This window comes from Panthera tigris, chromosome A2 (assembly GCF_018350195.1).
Source record: "Panthera tigris isolate Pti1 chromosome A2, P.tigris_Pti1_mat1.1, whole genome shotgun sequence".
Classification (NCBI taxonomy): domain Eukaryota; kingdom Metazoa; phylum Chordata; class Mammalia; order Carnivora; family Felidae; genus Panthera; species Panthera tigris.
In genome coordinates, this window is record NC_056661.1 from 43,334,133 (window position 1) to 43,352,979 (window position 18,847).

Genomic DNA, 18,847 nt, shown 5'->3' on the forward strand with positions numbered 1-18,847 from the left:
TAGAGAATTGCTGATTTGGAGTGACAAATCTGATTCTCAAGTGTGACTTGTCAAACTATTCATTTATTTATATGCACAGTTGCAAACCACTTTGACAGGCCTTGTGAAAAAATTCTGGGTTTATAAACTTGAATGAGCTCTGAGTCTTGTGGGGGAAGCAGACAGGTCAATAGCTCCAGTGCAACGGGGGTGTGTGTTATCACAGACAAAAGATGGTGAGGACCGACTCAGCTTACAGCCTTTCAGAAAAGTCCTCAGCAGGTTGGAGGGACATGAAATAACCCTTGAAGTGTAGAGAGGAACTTTTCCTAGAAAACAAAGGTGCGGAAAACAGGTTGATTATGTGTCTGTCTTACCGCATAGACAGTGTCACACATGATGCCGGTTGAAAGGTTTGGATATGCACCTACCTTCCTCCTTGCAGGATATAATTCCTACAAGTACAGACACAAATCATTTTGAGAGCCATCCAATGGTTGACTCTTTGACTGCTTAGGGGTGCTTAGTTATACTTAAATATACACATTTTTGTTTTCCTTCTAAGGTTAAATTAACAAATACAGTCAGAAATCCGGCTTTCTCGTTGTTGACCCTGAGTCTCCTCAAATAATAACAATAATAGTAGTAGTAATAATATCAACTTATGGAGTACCTATCATGGGTGGGTAGTGTGTTGGGATGTTAGAGACATCATTTCATTTACTTTTAAAAGATGCCTATGAGGGATGTGTTATTTGTTTATATTTTTTAGGTGGTTAGAACTAAGGCTTAGCGAAGTTAAACATCACAGCTAAAGTTACACACTTTTAATCATAGAAATGCGTTCACTTCCAGGAAGATCTGACTCCAAAGTTTTGTGTAATCTTCAGTACCACCAGGTAGGCCTTTAGTTAGTTTTCCGATGTAATGCAGTGTCCATCTGTGGAGCCAAAAGCAGAACATCATACTATATACATTACTTATTCATTTTTTTTTAGTTAAGACTAAAACTCTTCTAAAAACAGTGATATATACAGTCACGTTCTAATTTTCTATCAATAAAAGGTATAGAATAAGTCTGTATGTAGTTGCATTAGATGGAGTCTTAATTCACACCAATAAAATAAAATAAATCAGTCCTCTTAATGGCTTAGCCTCCTCTGTCTACAATATTCAAATGATTCAAATGACTGATTAGATTTTTTAAATTGTATTTTTTTTAATTTACATCCAAATTAGCATATAGTGCAACAATGATTTCAGGAGTAGATTCCTTAATGCTCCTTACCCATTTAACCCATCCCTCCCTCCCACAACCTCTCCAGTAACCCTCCGTTTGTTCTCCATATTTAAGAGTCTCTTCTGTTTTGTCCCCCTCCCTGTTTTTATATTATTTTTGCTTCCCTTCCCTGATGTTCATCTGTGTTTTAAAGTCCTCATGTGAGTAAAGTTGTATGATATTTGTCTTTCTCTGATTAATTTCACTTAGCATAATACCCACTAGTTCTATCCACATAGTTGCAAATGGCAAGATTTCACTCTTTTTGATTGCCATGTAATACGCCAGTGTGTGTGTGTGTGTGTGTGTGTGTGTGTGTGTGTGTGTGTGTGTATACACCACATCTTCTTTATCCATTCATCCATTGATGGACATTTGAGCTCTTTCCATAATTTGGCTATTGTTGATAGTGCTGCTATAAACATTGGGGTATATGTGTCCCTTCAAAACAACATCCCTGTATCCCTTGGATAAATACCTGTAGTGCAATTGCTGTGTCGTAGGGTAGTTCTAGTTTTAATTTTTTGAGGAACCTCCATACTGTTTTCCAGAATGGCTGCACCAGCTGGCATTCCCACCAACAGTACAAAAGAGATGCTCTTTCTCCACATCCTTGCCAACATCTGTTGTTGCCTGAGTTATTAATGTTAGCCATTCTGACAGGTGTGAGGTGGTGTCTCGTGGTTTTGATTTGTATTTCCCTGATGTTGAGTGATGTGCCTTTTTTCAAGTGTCAGTTGGCCATCTGGATGTCTTTGGAGAAGTGTCTTTTCATGTCTTTTGCCCTTTTCTTCACTGGATTATTTGTTTTTTGGGTGTTGAGTTGGATAAGTTCTTTATAGATTTTGGATAATAACCCTTTATCTGATATGTCATTTGCAAATATCTTCTCCCATTCTGTCGGCTACCTTTTAGTTTTGATGATTGTTTCCTTTACTGTTCAGAAACCTTTTATTTTGATGAGGTCCCAATAGTTCATTTTTGCCTTTGTTTCCCTTTGTTTCCATCCCTCTGGAGATGTGTTGAGTAAGAAGATGCTGCGGCCAAGATCAAAGAGGTATTTGCCTGCTTTCCCCTTGAGGATTTTGATGGCTTCCCTTCTTACATTAGGTCTCTCATGCATTTTGAGTTGATTTTCGTGTATGGTGTAAGAAAGTAGTCCAGGTTCATTCTTCTGCATGTCACTGTCCAGTTTTCCCAGCACCACTTGCTGAAGAGACTGTCTTTATTCCATTGGATATTCTTTCCTGCTTTGTCAAAGATTAGCTGGCCATACGTTTGTGGGTCCATTTCTGGGTTCTCTATTCTGTTCCATTGATCTGAGTGTCTGTTTCGTGCCAGACTGATTAGATTGTTAATTTAACATACAATATAATTTTTGGTGACATATAGGCATAGATATGCAAATTTGGTAAATAAGGATAAACTCCCTAAGGTCCATGAGGGACTTGATCTAGATATGTAATTATGTATTACAATTAAGAAGAAGATATAATTAGAGTTAGCAGACACGGAGTCACATCTAAGTTGGTATCCCATCCTCAGCCATGTTTGTTAAGTTTGGTTCTATAAACTCTGAGGAATACAATAGTTCAGTAGCCAGAAAGGAACCAGAATTGGAGATTCCACTCCCATCTACCACCAAAACCACATTCAGGACAGCAGGGGAAAATATTTCCCAGATATACCACCTTCTGAAATCACTGAAGGACAGAGATAGAGTGAATTTTTTTTCTTTTCATGTATTTGTTGTTGAGAGACAGAGCAAGAGCAGAGGAGGGGGAGAGAGAGAGAGAGAGAGAGAGAGAGAGAGAGAGAGAGACTCCAAAGCAGGCTCCACGCTCTGAGCTGTCAGCACAGAGCCTGACATGGGACTTGAACCCACGAATGGTGAGATCATGACCTGAGCCGAAGTTGGACGTGTAGCTGACTGAGCTACCCAGACGCCCCAGAGGTAGAGTGAAAAGGGAAATAATAATAAATGTCCCAGCCCAAATTCCTCTCTTGCTATGCTTGAGGGAAACCAAGGACCTCAGGGGTAAAATTCCAGGTTTAAGGTCACCTGGCTGTACCTGAATCTCTTCTGTTTCAGAGTATGCTTCAGATACAACTTTACATTTGCAAACTTTCAAAGTCTTGAGATCCCACAATAGGCTCATCATCATATATGTAATGAAAGTATAATCAAAATGTCCTGGCAATGTTTGAACTTTCATTCTGCACAGCTCTTTCTGTCTCATTGTGTTTTCAATGGATTCTCCTCTACTTATTTTACGGGCATACTTTTTTTAAAAAAATGCCTTTTAAGTCCTGTGTTCACAAACTTTTTTTGTCCTTTGTCAACTTTATAATTTCCCATGTCTTCTTTTGCTCTGCTTCAGTAGTGAGGCACGTTAGCATATGAATCTGTATTAATTCTCTTTTGTGTTTTCTCCAGCATCCCAAAATACTTCAGCAAATGGAGACACTTTTCTTTCTCTTTCCTTATTTTCTACTGAACAGCCTCTTTCACTGGATTAATTTAGCTAAACTTTCCATCTGATGCTGTTTTGTTAATGTTAAATCACATTTCCTTAACATTTCACGGGAAACAGCAGCGCACTCTGGCATGCTGTTGGAATAAAGACATATCATGACACCAAATAATTATGTTATTTAGCAACTACTCTTGTCTGCCATCTCCTAATCTGTGTCACCATTCAGTCACCCAGAATCTGTGTTTGTGTTGTGTGTCAGCCACTACAAAGCTGGTGCTTAAATTATTTGCATATATTAAATAAAGAGTCATATTTTGATACATTTTAAGGTCTGAATATCTGATGCTTGGTTTTTGCTTTGGAATTTAGGACAGTTGAACCTGGGACTTAACTTTGAAACATTTGGCTGTTGGCACCGATTAATTACACGAGGCATAAAATACAACTGCAGAAAATCAGGAATTAAAAAAAAAATTTGACACTGGTAGCAGTGACGTTTTGACTTCCATATAAATTGAGAGGTGTTTGAGTGCATTTTAATCTCCAGGTAACACTTCTCAACAATCCTTTGCGAGTTAAACCCTTACAGTTCGCTGTGTAATGACCCCCAAATTATGTTTGATTAATCCTTTCTAGGGAAGCATATCTTTAGTTATTTAATGTGTTTAAAATCTATGTTCCTCTAGTTTATTGGGAGTGGTGATAAAGGGGTAACATAACAACACCCATGCATGCCTGTTTTCCTCTAGGGCACCAAGAGAATTGTGCCTTGTGGCAAAACATAGCAATATTGAATTTATTTGTGCTGCCAATTAGTGATGCCACTTCATGTAGGTTTTCATTTTTTACTTTCCTTGCCTTAGCCACCCCCCATTGCACATATAAATTTAAACACGCTGTGCCTAATGTAACTCTGTTCCAGAGACCCAAGAAACACTATTATTTGTCTGGAGCTAGGACAGAGGCAAAGAAAATACTACAGACATAACTGCTGTATTTTCTGTGAGTCAGTTAGTTAGGAATGCCCACCTCCCCCCAACAGAGTCCATATCAACACAATAACTTTAAAAGATTTTAGGATGGCCTTTGTTAAAACTTCAGTTTCAAGATTGGAACTGCACGAAAGAATGATTAAGGTTTGCTGTATATACTCAAGTCTTATCCTTGGTTAGACTGATTTGAATGTATCTCTTCTTGTGCTACTTTATATGGCAGTCTGCAAAGTAACAGAAAGTCAATTAGCCAAATAATGACTTTGCTTATACCTCTACCTAGCGTCCATTTTTACACACAGGTTATTTGTCTAAGTGGCTTTCTGTTGGTTTCCTGTATGTTCTCATAATATGAATAAATATACACGTAGACCTACAAAAAAAAAAGGCTAAAGATTTCAGAGTAAATACAATCAAAAAGCGTATTTATTAAGTATTTATGAATTGTAGGTATTCTTAGAAAATACAAAGAAATAAAGAGTAACAGTTACCATGTTGGGGGCTTTCATTATCTTCCAGGCTAATGCCCAGCATTTTAAAAATATTTTAAAATGTAATTCTCAAAACATACCAATGTTGTTATTATTTCCATTATCCCCAGGTACAGGTATATCTTACAAGGAAATCAAGCAAGTGCTTCCAATGTGCAACAGCCATAAAGGGAGAACCAGCACACAGACAAAGCAAGCAGACTTTAGAGTCCATTGTCTTAAAATCCCCGCAGTTACCTCAAAAAACTCAGCTTTACAGTCTATTTAGAGAATGAACACTTGTCTAAAAAGATAATTATAACAAAGGAGCCAGGGCAATACAATGAAGCAAAGACAGTCTTTTCAACAAATACTACTGGAACAATTGGACACCAACATGCAAAATAAATTTTTTTAATGAATCTAGACACAGACCTTACACCTTTCACAAAAATGAATTCAAAATGGATCATAGACCTAAACATAGAAACAAAGCTATAAAACTCCCAGAAGGTAAGGAGCTGGGGGAAAACTTAGATGGCCTTGGGTGTGGCCATGACTTTAAATTTTTTTTTTAATTTTTATTTATTAAAAACAATTTTTAACATTTATTCATTTTTTGATAGAGAGAGACAGAGAGTGAGTGGGGGAGGGGCAGAGAGAGAAGGAGACACAGAATCCGAAGCAGGCTCCAGGCTGAACTGACAGCACAGAGTCTGACGCGGGGCTCGAACTCACAGACCTCGAAATCATGGCCTGAGCTGAAGTCGAACGCTTAACCGACTGAGCCACCCAGGCGCCCCAAAATTTTTATTTATTTTTGAGAGAGAGACAGAGTGTGTGTGGAAGAATCACAGAGAGAGAGAGAGGGAGACATGGAATCTGAAGCAGGCTCCAGGCTCTGAGCTGTCAGCACAGAGCCCCACGCGGGGCTCGAACTCATGAACTGCGAGATCATGACTTGAGCCAAAGTTGGACACTCAGAAGACTGAGCCACCCAGGCACCCCTGGCCATGACTTTTTAGATAAAACACCAGAGGCAGACTCCTGAAGAAAACATACAATAAGCTGGACTTAATTAAAATAATTGTAAAAAAAACAACTGCACTGTGAAAGACAATGTCAACAGAAGGAGAAGTCAAGCCACAGACTAGGAAAAAATATCTGTAAGAGACACATCTGATAAAGAACTGTTATCTAAAATACACAAACAATGATTAAAATTCAGGGATAAGAAAATAATTATCATAAAAAAAATGGGTCAAAGACCTGAACAGACACCTCCCCAAACAAGATATACAGATGGCAAACACACATTTGAAGATTCTCCACATCATATGTCATCAGGAACATGCATATTAAATTGAAATACTACTACAGGGCTATTGGAATGGCAGAATCTGGAATACAAACACTAAATGGTCAGGATGTAGAGCAGTAGGAACTCTTATTCATTTCTGATGGGAATTCAAAATGGTATAGCCACTTTAGGAAACAGTTTGGAGGTTTCCCACAAAACTAAACATGTTATTTCCATACAATGCACGTATCATACCTGTTAACATTTACCCAAAGGACTTGAAACTTGTCTCCATACAAAACCCTGCACTCTATAATTTATAGTATCTTGATTCATAATTGCCAAAACTTGGAAGCAAGCAAGATATTCTTCAGTAAGTAAATGAATAAATATACTGTGCCACATCCAGACACGGGGATATTAGTAAGTGCTAAAAAGAAATGAGCTATCAAGCCATGAAAAGATATGGAGGAATTTTAAATGCATATTACTAAGTGAAAGAAACCAATCTGAAAGGTTACATACTGGGTGATTGCAATTATGTGACATTTTGGAAAAGGCAAAACTTTGGAGACAGTAAAATATCAGATTGCCAGGGGTTAGGAGAAGGAAGAATGAATAGTTGGAGCACAGAAGATTGTTAAGACAGTGAAAATTCTTGGTGTGATAGTATAATGATGGATACCTGTCATTAAATATTTTTTTCCAAACCCCAAGCACGTACAACACTAAGGGTGAATCCTAAGGTAAACTCTGGCCCCTGGATGATTATGATGTGTCAGTGTGGATTCCTCACTTGTAACAAGTGTACCACCAGTGGGAATGTTGATAATGGGAGGAGCTATGCATGTGCAGGGGTATATGGGATATCTGTACCCTTCTCTCAATTTTATTATGAACCTAAAATTCCTGTGATAAAAAAAAAGAAAGAAAAGAAGAAAGGGGCGGCTGAGTGGCTCAGTCATTTGAGCATCTGACTTCGGCGCAGGTCATGATTTCATGGTTCGTGGGTTTGAGCCCCGCATCGGGCTATGTGCTGACAGCTCAGAGCCTGGAGCCTGCTTTGGATTCCTTGTCTCCTTTCTCTGGCCCTCCCCTGCTCGTGCTCAATCTCTCTCTGTCTCTCTCTGTCTCTGTCTCTCTGTCTCTGTCTCTCTCTCTCTCAAAAGCAAATAAACATTAAAAATTAAAAAAAAGAAAATTCAAAATACAAGGCAGCATAATGATTCATATAATGATTCAATAGAAAAAGTGCTGACTCAGGATCAGAAGACTACATCCTGGCTATGTTTAAATTATTAAAAATTACTAATCTTTAATATTTTGAAAAAGAGGAAGAAAAGTGCTGCAGTTTGGTAGAGAAAGCTGCTTTCCCAGGTTCTCCGGGAAACAGAGCTAAGATTGAGGCAGTTAAAGACAGGCAGCAAAATGCAGGCTATTTTATTGCACTAGCCACTGACTCATTTTAAGAACACAGACTCATAACTGGTAGTTTGGCATCAGTCAGCCACATAGAGTATCTCCAGGCAGAAACTACATGGGAAAAGTCTTTGGAAGGAAAGAAAAAGGGTTATCTGTTGGCTGCCATTTTGCGGGTGGGCTTGTATTATCTGGACCTTTGACAACCAATGACACTAAGATAACCTGAGAGAATGTCTGAAACAGTGGGAATCAAGAGTAGCTTTGGGAAGTTGGATGAGATTCAGCTAAGCAAATTGGAGTGCAAATCCTCAGGTATTTGAGGAAGAGCCTCTATCCAGGTTTTCATCTGGCAGTTCTGTGAAGGAGACACTCTTAAGAAATATTTACAAATTATGAACATTTGTTTTCTCTCTGAGACTTATACAACGCTTTCCTGAAAAGAATATTTGTGCTTTTTTCTTGAATGGCAGATAAACGAGAGACAAATAACATCTTCCATAAATTTTCTTGAATGTTCTGGTATACATTTCCTCTCGTTTAGAACTGACTCAATATTGTAAGTGTATTGTGCTTTACTGAGAATGATCTACATCATTTAGTAGAGAGGTAGATTTTTTCTGTCACCCATTCAATCATCTCTCGAGACAGCACTTCATTTTTATTCTATCTCATCTCTTTCTCTTTTTTGTTGTTTGTGTGGGTTTATCTCATTTTTCTTTCTTTTTTTCTTACTGCTCTGATGGTCATGGAAGGAATGATAAAATAGGGTTGCACTAATTCATTGATTAAATCTTTAAATTACCCTTGGCCAGAGGTGTAAGCTATTTCTTGCGTATAATTGCCATTAGAGCTATTTAAAGTTATTGACATAAAAAGATGGGAAGGAGGAACTTTATTCTGATTTAAATGAGCAAGCTTTGCTATTTACTTGTTTGTAGATCATGTCAGTCATTTTTTGTAGCTTGTTAAAATAAGGAATTTTTAAAAGATAGCTTATTAAATGACAGTGAAATTGGCATAGATATTATACCTTAACTATGATAATCAGGTGCTAAAATTATTAAAATGTAATATCAACATTTGATCTAAAATGGATTCCAGTGGGATATTTTACCTAAAACCTAAATTGTGTAGAGTTAGAATTTATATACACTTTCCTACTTCTTATCTAACTCATTTTAATCCAATCTATTTTACATTTTTGAGATATCAGTAAAATTAGTCCGTCAATTAAAATTTCATGGTCTACGGTATTATCTTTAGACAGAACTGGAAGCAATACTCCAGTTAATAATTTAACTATAAAAATAGCAGTATTGCTCTAGTTTCAGCAATAAAAAATTATAATTGTGCAATGTCCTAATTTCTTTTAGTTCATGAAATTTAGCTACTGCTAGTATTCTCCATCCTCAAACTTTGTGGTGGGTGATGGCTGATATCAAACAAACAAAATAAGAGCCTTCTTCATTTTTATTCATGTGGGATCTATGTATATAGATTTGTTTTCTGTATGTAGGGTAACCAAAGGTTGAATATACATTAGATCCACTGTAGTCATAACTACATGTGAATGTGAATCTCTATTATATTGAGGACGTGTAGGATGAATAGGTTATCACATGCAACCCAGGAAAGCAAGGATAAAAACATTCTACATTAGTCTTTCTGTAGTTCCTTATAATGACACAAGAGTTGACATACATGTTTCAGGTAAAAGAGTCCTATGACTTCACTTGATTGGTAATTCATCTCCCTGGTATTTCGTTCACAATAACTCATCAAGAAGAAGTCAAAGGATATGAAATCTGGCAAATGGGTTGAATATTACTTTTGTTTTCTGTTTATGCCACTAACATTCCTTGACAGTAGAAAGATTGAAATGTTGGATGTTCAATCACTTAATATATAGTGTTCCTTCAACTTATCCATTAACCTTGAAATGTTTACCTATGTTGGTGGTGCAGTTTTCCACATTTTCCATTTTCTCATGCCCCTATAAAAATCTACCAATGTCACCTGACTGTCAGATACAGCATGTAGTTCTGAATTTCTAACTTTTTAATGCACAGAATGCAATTAGAGGAATAGTGTGGTACATTACAAATGCCAACTATTAATTTTTCAAATGTTGGATAGTGATGATACATCTACACATGTAAATGTCTTTAAATTCTAATTTTCACAGAACATTTTAAATGCAAATGCCTTAGTTTGTGATTTAATCATCTGAATAGAGTACTAAGCTTTGGTAATATAGGGAAAGTTTTTTTCTTCTTTCTTTTTTATTCTTTCTTTAATGTTTATTTATTTTTGAGAGAGAGAGAGAGAGAGAGAGAGAGAGGGAGAGAGAGACAGAGCCTGAGTGGGGAGGAGCAGAGCTAGAGAAGGAGACAGAATCTGAAGCAGGCTTCAGGCTCCAAGCTGTCAGCACAGAGCTGGACACAGGGCTTGAACTCACACAGCGAGATCCTGACCTGAGCTGAAGTTGGAGGCTTAACCAACTGAGCCATATAGGTGCCCCTAGGGAAAGTTTTTCTATTCAATTGTGTGAACAGTTTAAATATTCTAATTAAGTGAATACTTAAGAATTGAGACTTGGGAGGGGGAGGAAGGGTGTTTATTGCTAAAGTGTGAATTGATTATATTGAAAGTGTTAAGGAGGAAATATACATACAATGTAAGTTGAGTATCAGAACATAATGCCAAATCCAACACAATCAGGGACTGATAACCATGTGTTAGTGAAAACCTCAAAATGTGCTGCTGAATCCAATCAGACGAAAGGATTTTAAGACATCAGGCATGAGTAAGAGTCAAAATGAGAATCAAAAATCCTAGGGGTACCTGGATGGCTCAGTTGGTTAAACATTTGCCTCTTGATTTTGGCTCAGGTCATAATCTCATGGTTTGTGAGATCAAGCCCTGTGTCAGGCTCTGCTCTGACAGCATGGAGCCTGCTTGGGATTCTCTCTCTCCCTCTCTCTCTCTGCTCTGCTCCTACCAACACAGGTATGTGCTCTCTCTCTCTCTCTTTCTTGCACTATAAACAAATATTTAAAGAAAAATTCCTAGTCTGAGTTGTGCAGTAGAGCAAAGGCAAAAGACTAGTATCAATGAAGAGTAAGCATGAGATTAATAGCTAGCATTTAATTAATTCAATTATCATAGCAACCCTATTTTCCATCCCATAATAAAAATGAGAACATTGTGGATCAGAAAGAGTAGTTTGACAATTACACAGACAGGAGGTTGCGTGAATTCAACGAAGCCTCTTAGGCAGTGAAACTTAATGCTGGGAACAGTCTTTCTGGCATTAGGCTCCTTTCAAAACGCCTGGCATACACCTCTCGAGTCTCTTTGTTCAAAGTGAAGTGTGACAAAAAAACAATGTTGTCAGTGTTCATGGAGTTACAAAAGTGCCTATATTCTTTGGAACAATGAGAAACTGGTTCATTAAAAACCTACCTATTGCCTGCTAACTAGCAATCAGGCATAGTGCTAGCATTTTCAATAGTTTCCATCACTTACTCCTCACAACTCTGACACAGATAATACTAATATCCCCAAGGTACAAGTGAGAAGCTGAGGACTTGGCATGTTGAGTAACTTGGCCATTTGTTACAAATGTTAAATCTTAGGGCCCAGATTCAGTAACAGCAGTTTGACCCTAAACTTCAGGTTTGCTAATAACTTTGCTAATAATAGTCTACTGCATAGGATGGCATAGAAAAGAAGAAAGAGAATTCTTAGTATTAGTATTGCCATCATTATTATCTCATGTTTATGTTTAACACTCTCCCAATGTGGGAGATATCAAACTTGCCTTTAAGATTTCACAAAAATTTAGAACCCTGAGAAAATATGCATATGGACCCTGAAGGTGAGATTAACAGTCTCCAATATTAAAAAAAAAAAAAAAAAAAAAAAAAGAATCTCCAATGTTAAAGATCATTCTATGCAAAGATATGTACATATATAAAATATGTAAACTGCTCAGGTTTGTGATCTTAGGAACTATACTACCAGTAAACTATGCTTTAGAAACTTGAAATGAAAAAGCACCTGCTCAGGTAGTTGCTTCCTGTTCTAAAGAAAAAGAGAGATCGGAATCTTGGCCCTACAATACGTAGTGGGTAATTTCAGCAAATTACTGCTACTTTCCGTGTCTAAGTTTCCCCATCAGGAAATTTGGGGATGGTAACAATTGTGAGTCCCGTCTGACCTAAAGATTCAGCGATTTGGTATTTATTATACAATTAGTACAGTACCTGTGCAGAGTCAATTTGTAAATATAGTTCATAACCTCCTTCAATTTTGACCACTGTGTTTAATCATAGAGATGTGTATCCTTGCTAATTAACACCCTAGTTCTCTATTTCTATTGTTAACATCTAACATTGAGTCTTGAACTCAATAGATATTAGTATTTGCTGAATACATTTGGAAGAAATAAAGTCTTAGCATTGCTCCATTTCCATTTGTATATTTAAATTGGTATTAGAGTTTCTTTGTTATTTCCCTTTATCTATTGCACCCACCCCCACTTGCCTCCCCTCTGGCAACCACCAGTTTGTTCTCTGTATTTAAGACTTTTTTTTGTCTCTTTCTTTCTTTGTTTCACTTCTTAGATTCCACATATAAGTGAAATCATATGGTATTTGTCTTACACTATATATTTCACTTAGTATTGTATCCTGAAGGTCCAGCCCTATTGTTGCAAATGGCGAGATCTCATTCTTTTTTTTTCTGGTTGAGTAATATTCCATTGAGTAATACATACCACACATTATTTATCCATTCTTCTATGGATGGATACTTGGGTTGCTTCCCTATCTTGGCTATCAGAAGTAATGCTGTGGGGTGCCTGGGTGACTTGGTTAAGTGTCTGACTTTGGCTCAGGTCATAATCTCGTGGTTCACAAGTTCGAGCCTTGTGTTGGGCTCTGTGCTGACAGCTCAGAGCCTGGAGTCTGTTTCAGATCCTGTGTCTCCCTCACTCTCTGCCCCTCCCCTGCTCTTACCCTGTCTCTCTCTCTTTCTCTCAACACACACACACACACACACACACACACATTTTTTTTTAAAAAAAGAAGTAATGCTGGAATAAATGTAAGTGTGCATATATCTGTTTGAATTTGTGCTTTTTTTTCCTTTGGGTAAATACCTAGTAGAAGAATTACTGGGTCATATGATAATTATATTTTTAATTTCTTGAAGAACTTCCATATGGTTTTCCAAAGTGGCTGTACCAGTCTGCATTCCCAGTAACAGTGCGAAGGTTTCTTTTTCTCCACATCCTTACCAACACTTGTTATTTCTCACCCTTGTTATTTCTTGTCTTTTTGATGTTAGCCATTAGGAACAGGTGTGAGGTGATATCTCATTGTGGTTTTGATTTACATTTCCCTGATGATTAGTGATGTTGAGCATCTTTTCATGTTTCTGTTGCCTTCTGTGTGTCTTCTTTGGAAAAATGTTTATTCTGGTCCTCTGTTCATTTTTAAATTGGATTATCTTTTTGTGGGGGGTGTTGAGTTGTATAACGTCTTTATATATGTTGGGTATTCACCACTTATTGGATTATATTTTTTGCAAATATCTTCTGCCATTCAATAAGTTGATTTGTCATTTTGTTGATGGTTTCCTTTGCTGTGCAAAAGCTTCTTATTTTGGTCTAGTAAGTAGTCTAACTTTGCTTTTGTGTCCCTTTCCAGAGGAAACATATCTAAAAGAATATTTCTACGGCTGATATTTTCTTCTAGGAGTTTCATGGTTTTAGGTCTCACATTTAGGTCTTTAGTCCATTTTGAGTTTATTTTTGTGTATGGTGTAAGGAAGTGGTCTAGTTTCATTCTTTTGCATGTAGCCATCCAGTTTTCCCAGCACCAGTTGTTGGACAGACTGTCTTTTTCTCATTGCATATTCTTGTTTCTGTTGTCATGGATTAATTGAGCATATAATCGTGGGTTTGTTTCTGGACTCTCTATTCTGTTTGTAAATTACTAATGAATTTTCAGAAGCTGTACCACATTAAATGATGCTCACATATTTTCAGTTATGCTTTTATTGTCTATTAGCAGTATAATTTCTACAGTAAGTCCTAATATGAATATAAATATATATATTATATAGTAAATCAATTTATTGCCTTATGCTTCCTTCTCTATAACTATATTCTCTTGGCTAATTATTCAAAAAATCTTTATGTTTATTACTAGAATATTTTATCACTTTTTTGATACTTAAACTTACCTTACTTGTGGCTGTGTTTTGTTTTAAACACTAAAGATGTTTATATGAAATCAAGATGGAATACTTTAATGTATTTTATTAATATGTCTTTTCCAACCCTCCAGATACCATTTTAAACTATCTTCCAGAATAGTCTAAAAGCAGAATAGAAAAATTCAAACTTTATCTTTCTCTATGAATATTACCAAAACCATGAATTAAAATGTTACAGTTAATTTTTATGGGTGCATTCTTCCTTATCTGAAAATGTCAACTGTTTAGTACAGTTTGATCTTAGTTGGGTCTTTCTTTCTTTCTTTCTTTTAATCATTTCTGGTAAGCCATTTTTTAATATGTAATAGAGCTGGAAATTCTCACTTTTCTTTACTATTTTTGGTTCAATTATTCTGCATAAAATTAGGGCTCTGATTATGTGGTTTGATTCCATCTATATTATCATAGATTAAGTTTTCTTGCTGTATTTTAACTTCTTATTGTTTGAAAAAATCAAATAAGTTGAAATACTCATACTATTTATTGTGTTATAAGATTTCCAGTTATAGTTAAACCTCTGTCTTTTTATATCTTAGATTGCTACTGAATGATTTTTTAATCATCTGTTTTTAATAAGTGATAAATCAGTGTGGTTACTAGTTTGGTTACTTTTATAAAATATCTAGATTTAACATTTTTTTATTTTTATACAGTTTTTCATATTGCTCTTATAAACAAAGTATGGTTTCTTAGAAATAAAGATAATCTTTACAGACTAAAGTTTAACTTATAATTAATTGATCACTGCTTCTCAAACTTTATTGTGGACTGATCAGTGAATATCTTGTTAAAATGCAAGGTTTGATTCAGGAGGTCTGGGATGAGACCAAATTTGAGAAGCAAACACAATATGACTCTTCTAAGGGCATCTAATGATGACTCAACAGGAATTTCTTGAACGTCATAATTAACAAGCAGAATGAGAAAAAAAAAAACGTGGAGAATTTGTTTACTGCAAATTACTATGGATGCTTCTGGATAGAGGATGAGTGCTAGAGATAATTAGATATAACTTTCAATTCATTCTCTAATACTTAAGAGCTATTTAATTTTGGGCAGATAGTAATTTTTCCTAGTCTTAATTCTTATTCTTTCAAACAGTCTAGGCTGTTGAGAAATATTGGTTCACTGATTAAGATTTCGCAGAAACTTGGTTAAGCCTCCAACTTGGCTCAGGTCATGATCTCATGGTTTGTGAAGTCAAGCCCTGAGTCGGGCTCTGTGCTGACAGCTCGGAGCCTGGAGCCTGCTTCAGATTTTGTGTCTCCCTTTCTCTCTGGTCCACCCCTACTCGCACTCTTTCTCTTTCTCTCTCTCTCAAAAATAAATAAACATTAAAATAATATTAATAAAAAAGATTTCAATAAAAATAATCAATTTCAATCATGACAATTTCAATTCAATTTAACAAACATTACTAAACATTTACCATGAGCCTGAAAAGGGTAGTGGACTCAGGGTAATATTAAACCACTTTTTATATGAATTGTCCTTTCCTGAAAGCTATGTGAAAAATTATATGACATATAAACATTGGCATTTCTAGCTTGGAAATTTGGATGATGGCGTTTAGATATCAGCATATATATTTTTTATATCACTTAAATTGTTTTATTGGCCAAAATTTAACATTGCTATGCTGTTAAAAAATCCTAGTTTTTCCTAAATACTAGAAGTAAGTGATGTACTCAAATGCTTCTCACACTGACCTCTCCTAATTAAATCAGACATAGAATTATATTTGGCCAGGAGTTTGCTGCATAGTAGAATAGATTTATCACTATGTCATTAATGGTATGATTCCATTCTTAGTGTAAACTGTGATCAAGAAATCTAGACATTTCAGAAAATAAATGAGATATCAAATGTCTGCTGTTGGGAAGCACTCCAAGATAATGACTTAAACAAAAATCTGATTATATGCCGTGGAACATTCTAAACCCAGATGTGGCCCCTGCTACCCACTTGATGGCAGAATGTGGAACACATCACTAATAATAAACCTGACATCAGAACCTGTCTTCCTAAAAATTGTAGTTGGCTGATATTCTCTAGGTTTCAAAGTGGACAGTTAATTATATTAGCTACATTTTGTGTGATACACATATTAGACACAATGATAGGTTTGCAATTAAACACATACTGTTTGGTATTGTTTATAGATACGGCATGCTTGCCAATGGTCATGTCTGTATTTTTTTAAAATTATTGTTGTTACAAATTAGCCTTCATCACTTATTTTTGTACAACCCTAGCTACCTACTAATGTTTTAAGAGCTATTTTTTTAAGTTGTTTAAATTTAAGACATAAAATTGGTCACATGCTTTAATTTTTCTCAGTTTTTTTCCTGCTTATTAAAATATTTGATGGTGATTCTGTCAAGAGACCAATCTTGGGGTTTCCCTGATTACAACAGTGGTCTGATATTTGCTTTTGATTATTTCTGAGTTTCAGAGAAAACTTAAGAATCATTTTATGAAAGATTAGAGCTTCTTAAACTGCTGTCCCTTCATAATGTACTGTATGATGGCATGTATTTTAGGACCATTTAGTTCAGTCTGATTCATGAAGACTTCATTATCTTTATGCTCTTACCTTTTTCTATGCAACAGCTGCATAACAGGGTAAGCCTGTGCCCTTTGGCTTTGGAACCATGTCGATGGTTCCTCCAACTCACTAGTCGTGTCAAACACTGTCATTGAGAACTCCATTGTTTGGTGACTGAAAGTGCTAAACAAGAACTGATTTATAAAGCCACAACTAAACAATATGAAAATTAGCTTGCATTTCTCTAACCTCAGGTTCAATTTTCACCAGGGAGGTGACTTCTCAAAATGTTCAGTGAATTTGTTATTAATCAAGCAAATGGGCATTGTAGTATCAAGTATCCATTTTATTTTTAATAGGCATCAAAATCAACAGTGATAATTCAAGTGATAGTATAATTAACAACACTGTGTCAGACTAAAAGCAAATGTCATTTATGCTACTTTGGAGATTCAGAGATGCTCACAGTCAAGAATAGAATAAAGGAAAGGAATATGTCCGTGGTTTTAGTAATGTTTTAAAATGAAAGTAACGCTTAAGACTTAGTTTTAAGTGCCTTACTTCTGTTAATTTTGCATTTTATTTTTAGAGTGTTTCTCGCAGAGGATGGCAGCCTCAAGATATATAATGTTACCAGGTCAGATGCCGGATCATACACTTGCACAGCTACAAATCAGTTTGGCCTCGCAAAGAACACTGGCAGCCTAGTCGTAAAAGGTATTTTATTATCTTCATTTGTGCTTGATGAACATTGGAGATATGTATGCATATCACAGTCTCTATCATAGTGTCAAACTTGTATCATAGTGTATATGTAAAATATTTGATTTCACAATTTATTTAAGAGTTGCGTTCTCATATTCATTAATAGTATGTTTACGTTGCCAGTGGGATATGTGGTAGATGTGAATATTTTGGCAGTTGAAATGCTGTCAGTGAGTAATTGAACAGAATTAACAACTGCACCTAAAACATTTGAATTTTCATAAATGCCTTATTGTAGGAAGCTGTGGACATTTTGATAAAGTCAGTTGATAATATTTTTCTTGGTTCACTTCCCTTCAGAAGCTCTCATTTTACATGGAATTTTTACATGGATGTATGATTGCCAAGTACATAACCAGTTCATTTATTTATATAACTCTAGGTGCAGAGCTGGTGAAATGCAGACTCTCTCGCATACACTTTATAAGTAGTTTGTTTCAAAGAGAATGAAATTAAAATATCTGTGTCTGTAAAAGTCATTATTATATTCCCAACACAGTTAACATATAAGCTCACTTAATTTGTGATGAGAAAACTGCATTCTCCATTCTTCAGACTTTGAAGCCACTGTCAATCCAAATGTACCTCCATATATCACCGAGGGACATAATTAGTATTCAAGTATCTATTCCCCATCTTTGCCACTTTACTTTGTTGAATCTCAGTTCATAAAACTCGTATGTTTACTGGAAGCTATGTCACTTTTATCATTTCCTTGCCTCCTGGATGATTAAAATGACTGTCTTGAGAAAGTAGTTTGAGCAGCTAATTAAGCCCAAATAATTACATTCAGCAATTGGTGCTCTGTCATCATTTCTATTAAAAATAAATATATTAAATTAAAAGTAGTTAGCTACTACACTTCAACTATCCCTTAAAATGTCTCAAGGAAAAAAAATACCTACCTTTATCCCTGGAAGATATTTCTGCCAACATTGTCTTAAGCATATTACATTATACTTGCTGACAATTGTCTGAAACACTCAGGGGAAATGTGATTGATATAACTTGTGTCAAAATCTAACCAGTGTCACACGTTTTTAAAAACTTGACTTCCTTAAGATTGTATTGTCATCAGGTTTTTAAGACAGAGATGGACTTAACATTTCAAGGACTATGCTATCGCTCTATCTAATGATAGGATATCTCTCCAGGAAATATTTGGTAATAATAATTTACTGAAATGTATAAATGCTTTATGTTTAAAGAAATTATATGTCCATTAAGGGAAAAAAGAGGAGATTCATTACCCTGTTTCAAATTAAGAAGTTGTATATGGTATACATTCATTTTATCACAGTAGAAGGTTAAGATATGGTAGAGGGAAAGA

General features: G+C 35.8%; 1 protein-coding gene across 1 annotated transcript in view; it reads left to right on the forward strand.

The window, feature by feature from the left end:
* CNTN6 (contactin 6) overlaps positions 1 to 18,847 on the forward strand; it is a 168,072-nt gene that overhangs the window by 103,066 nt on the left and 46,159 nt on the right. Inside the window, 1 exon segment of the mRNA XM_007076625.3 lies at positions 17,342 to 17,469. Within this exon segment, the coding sequence (XP_007076687.3) occupies positions 17,342 to 17,469 (128 nt within the window).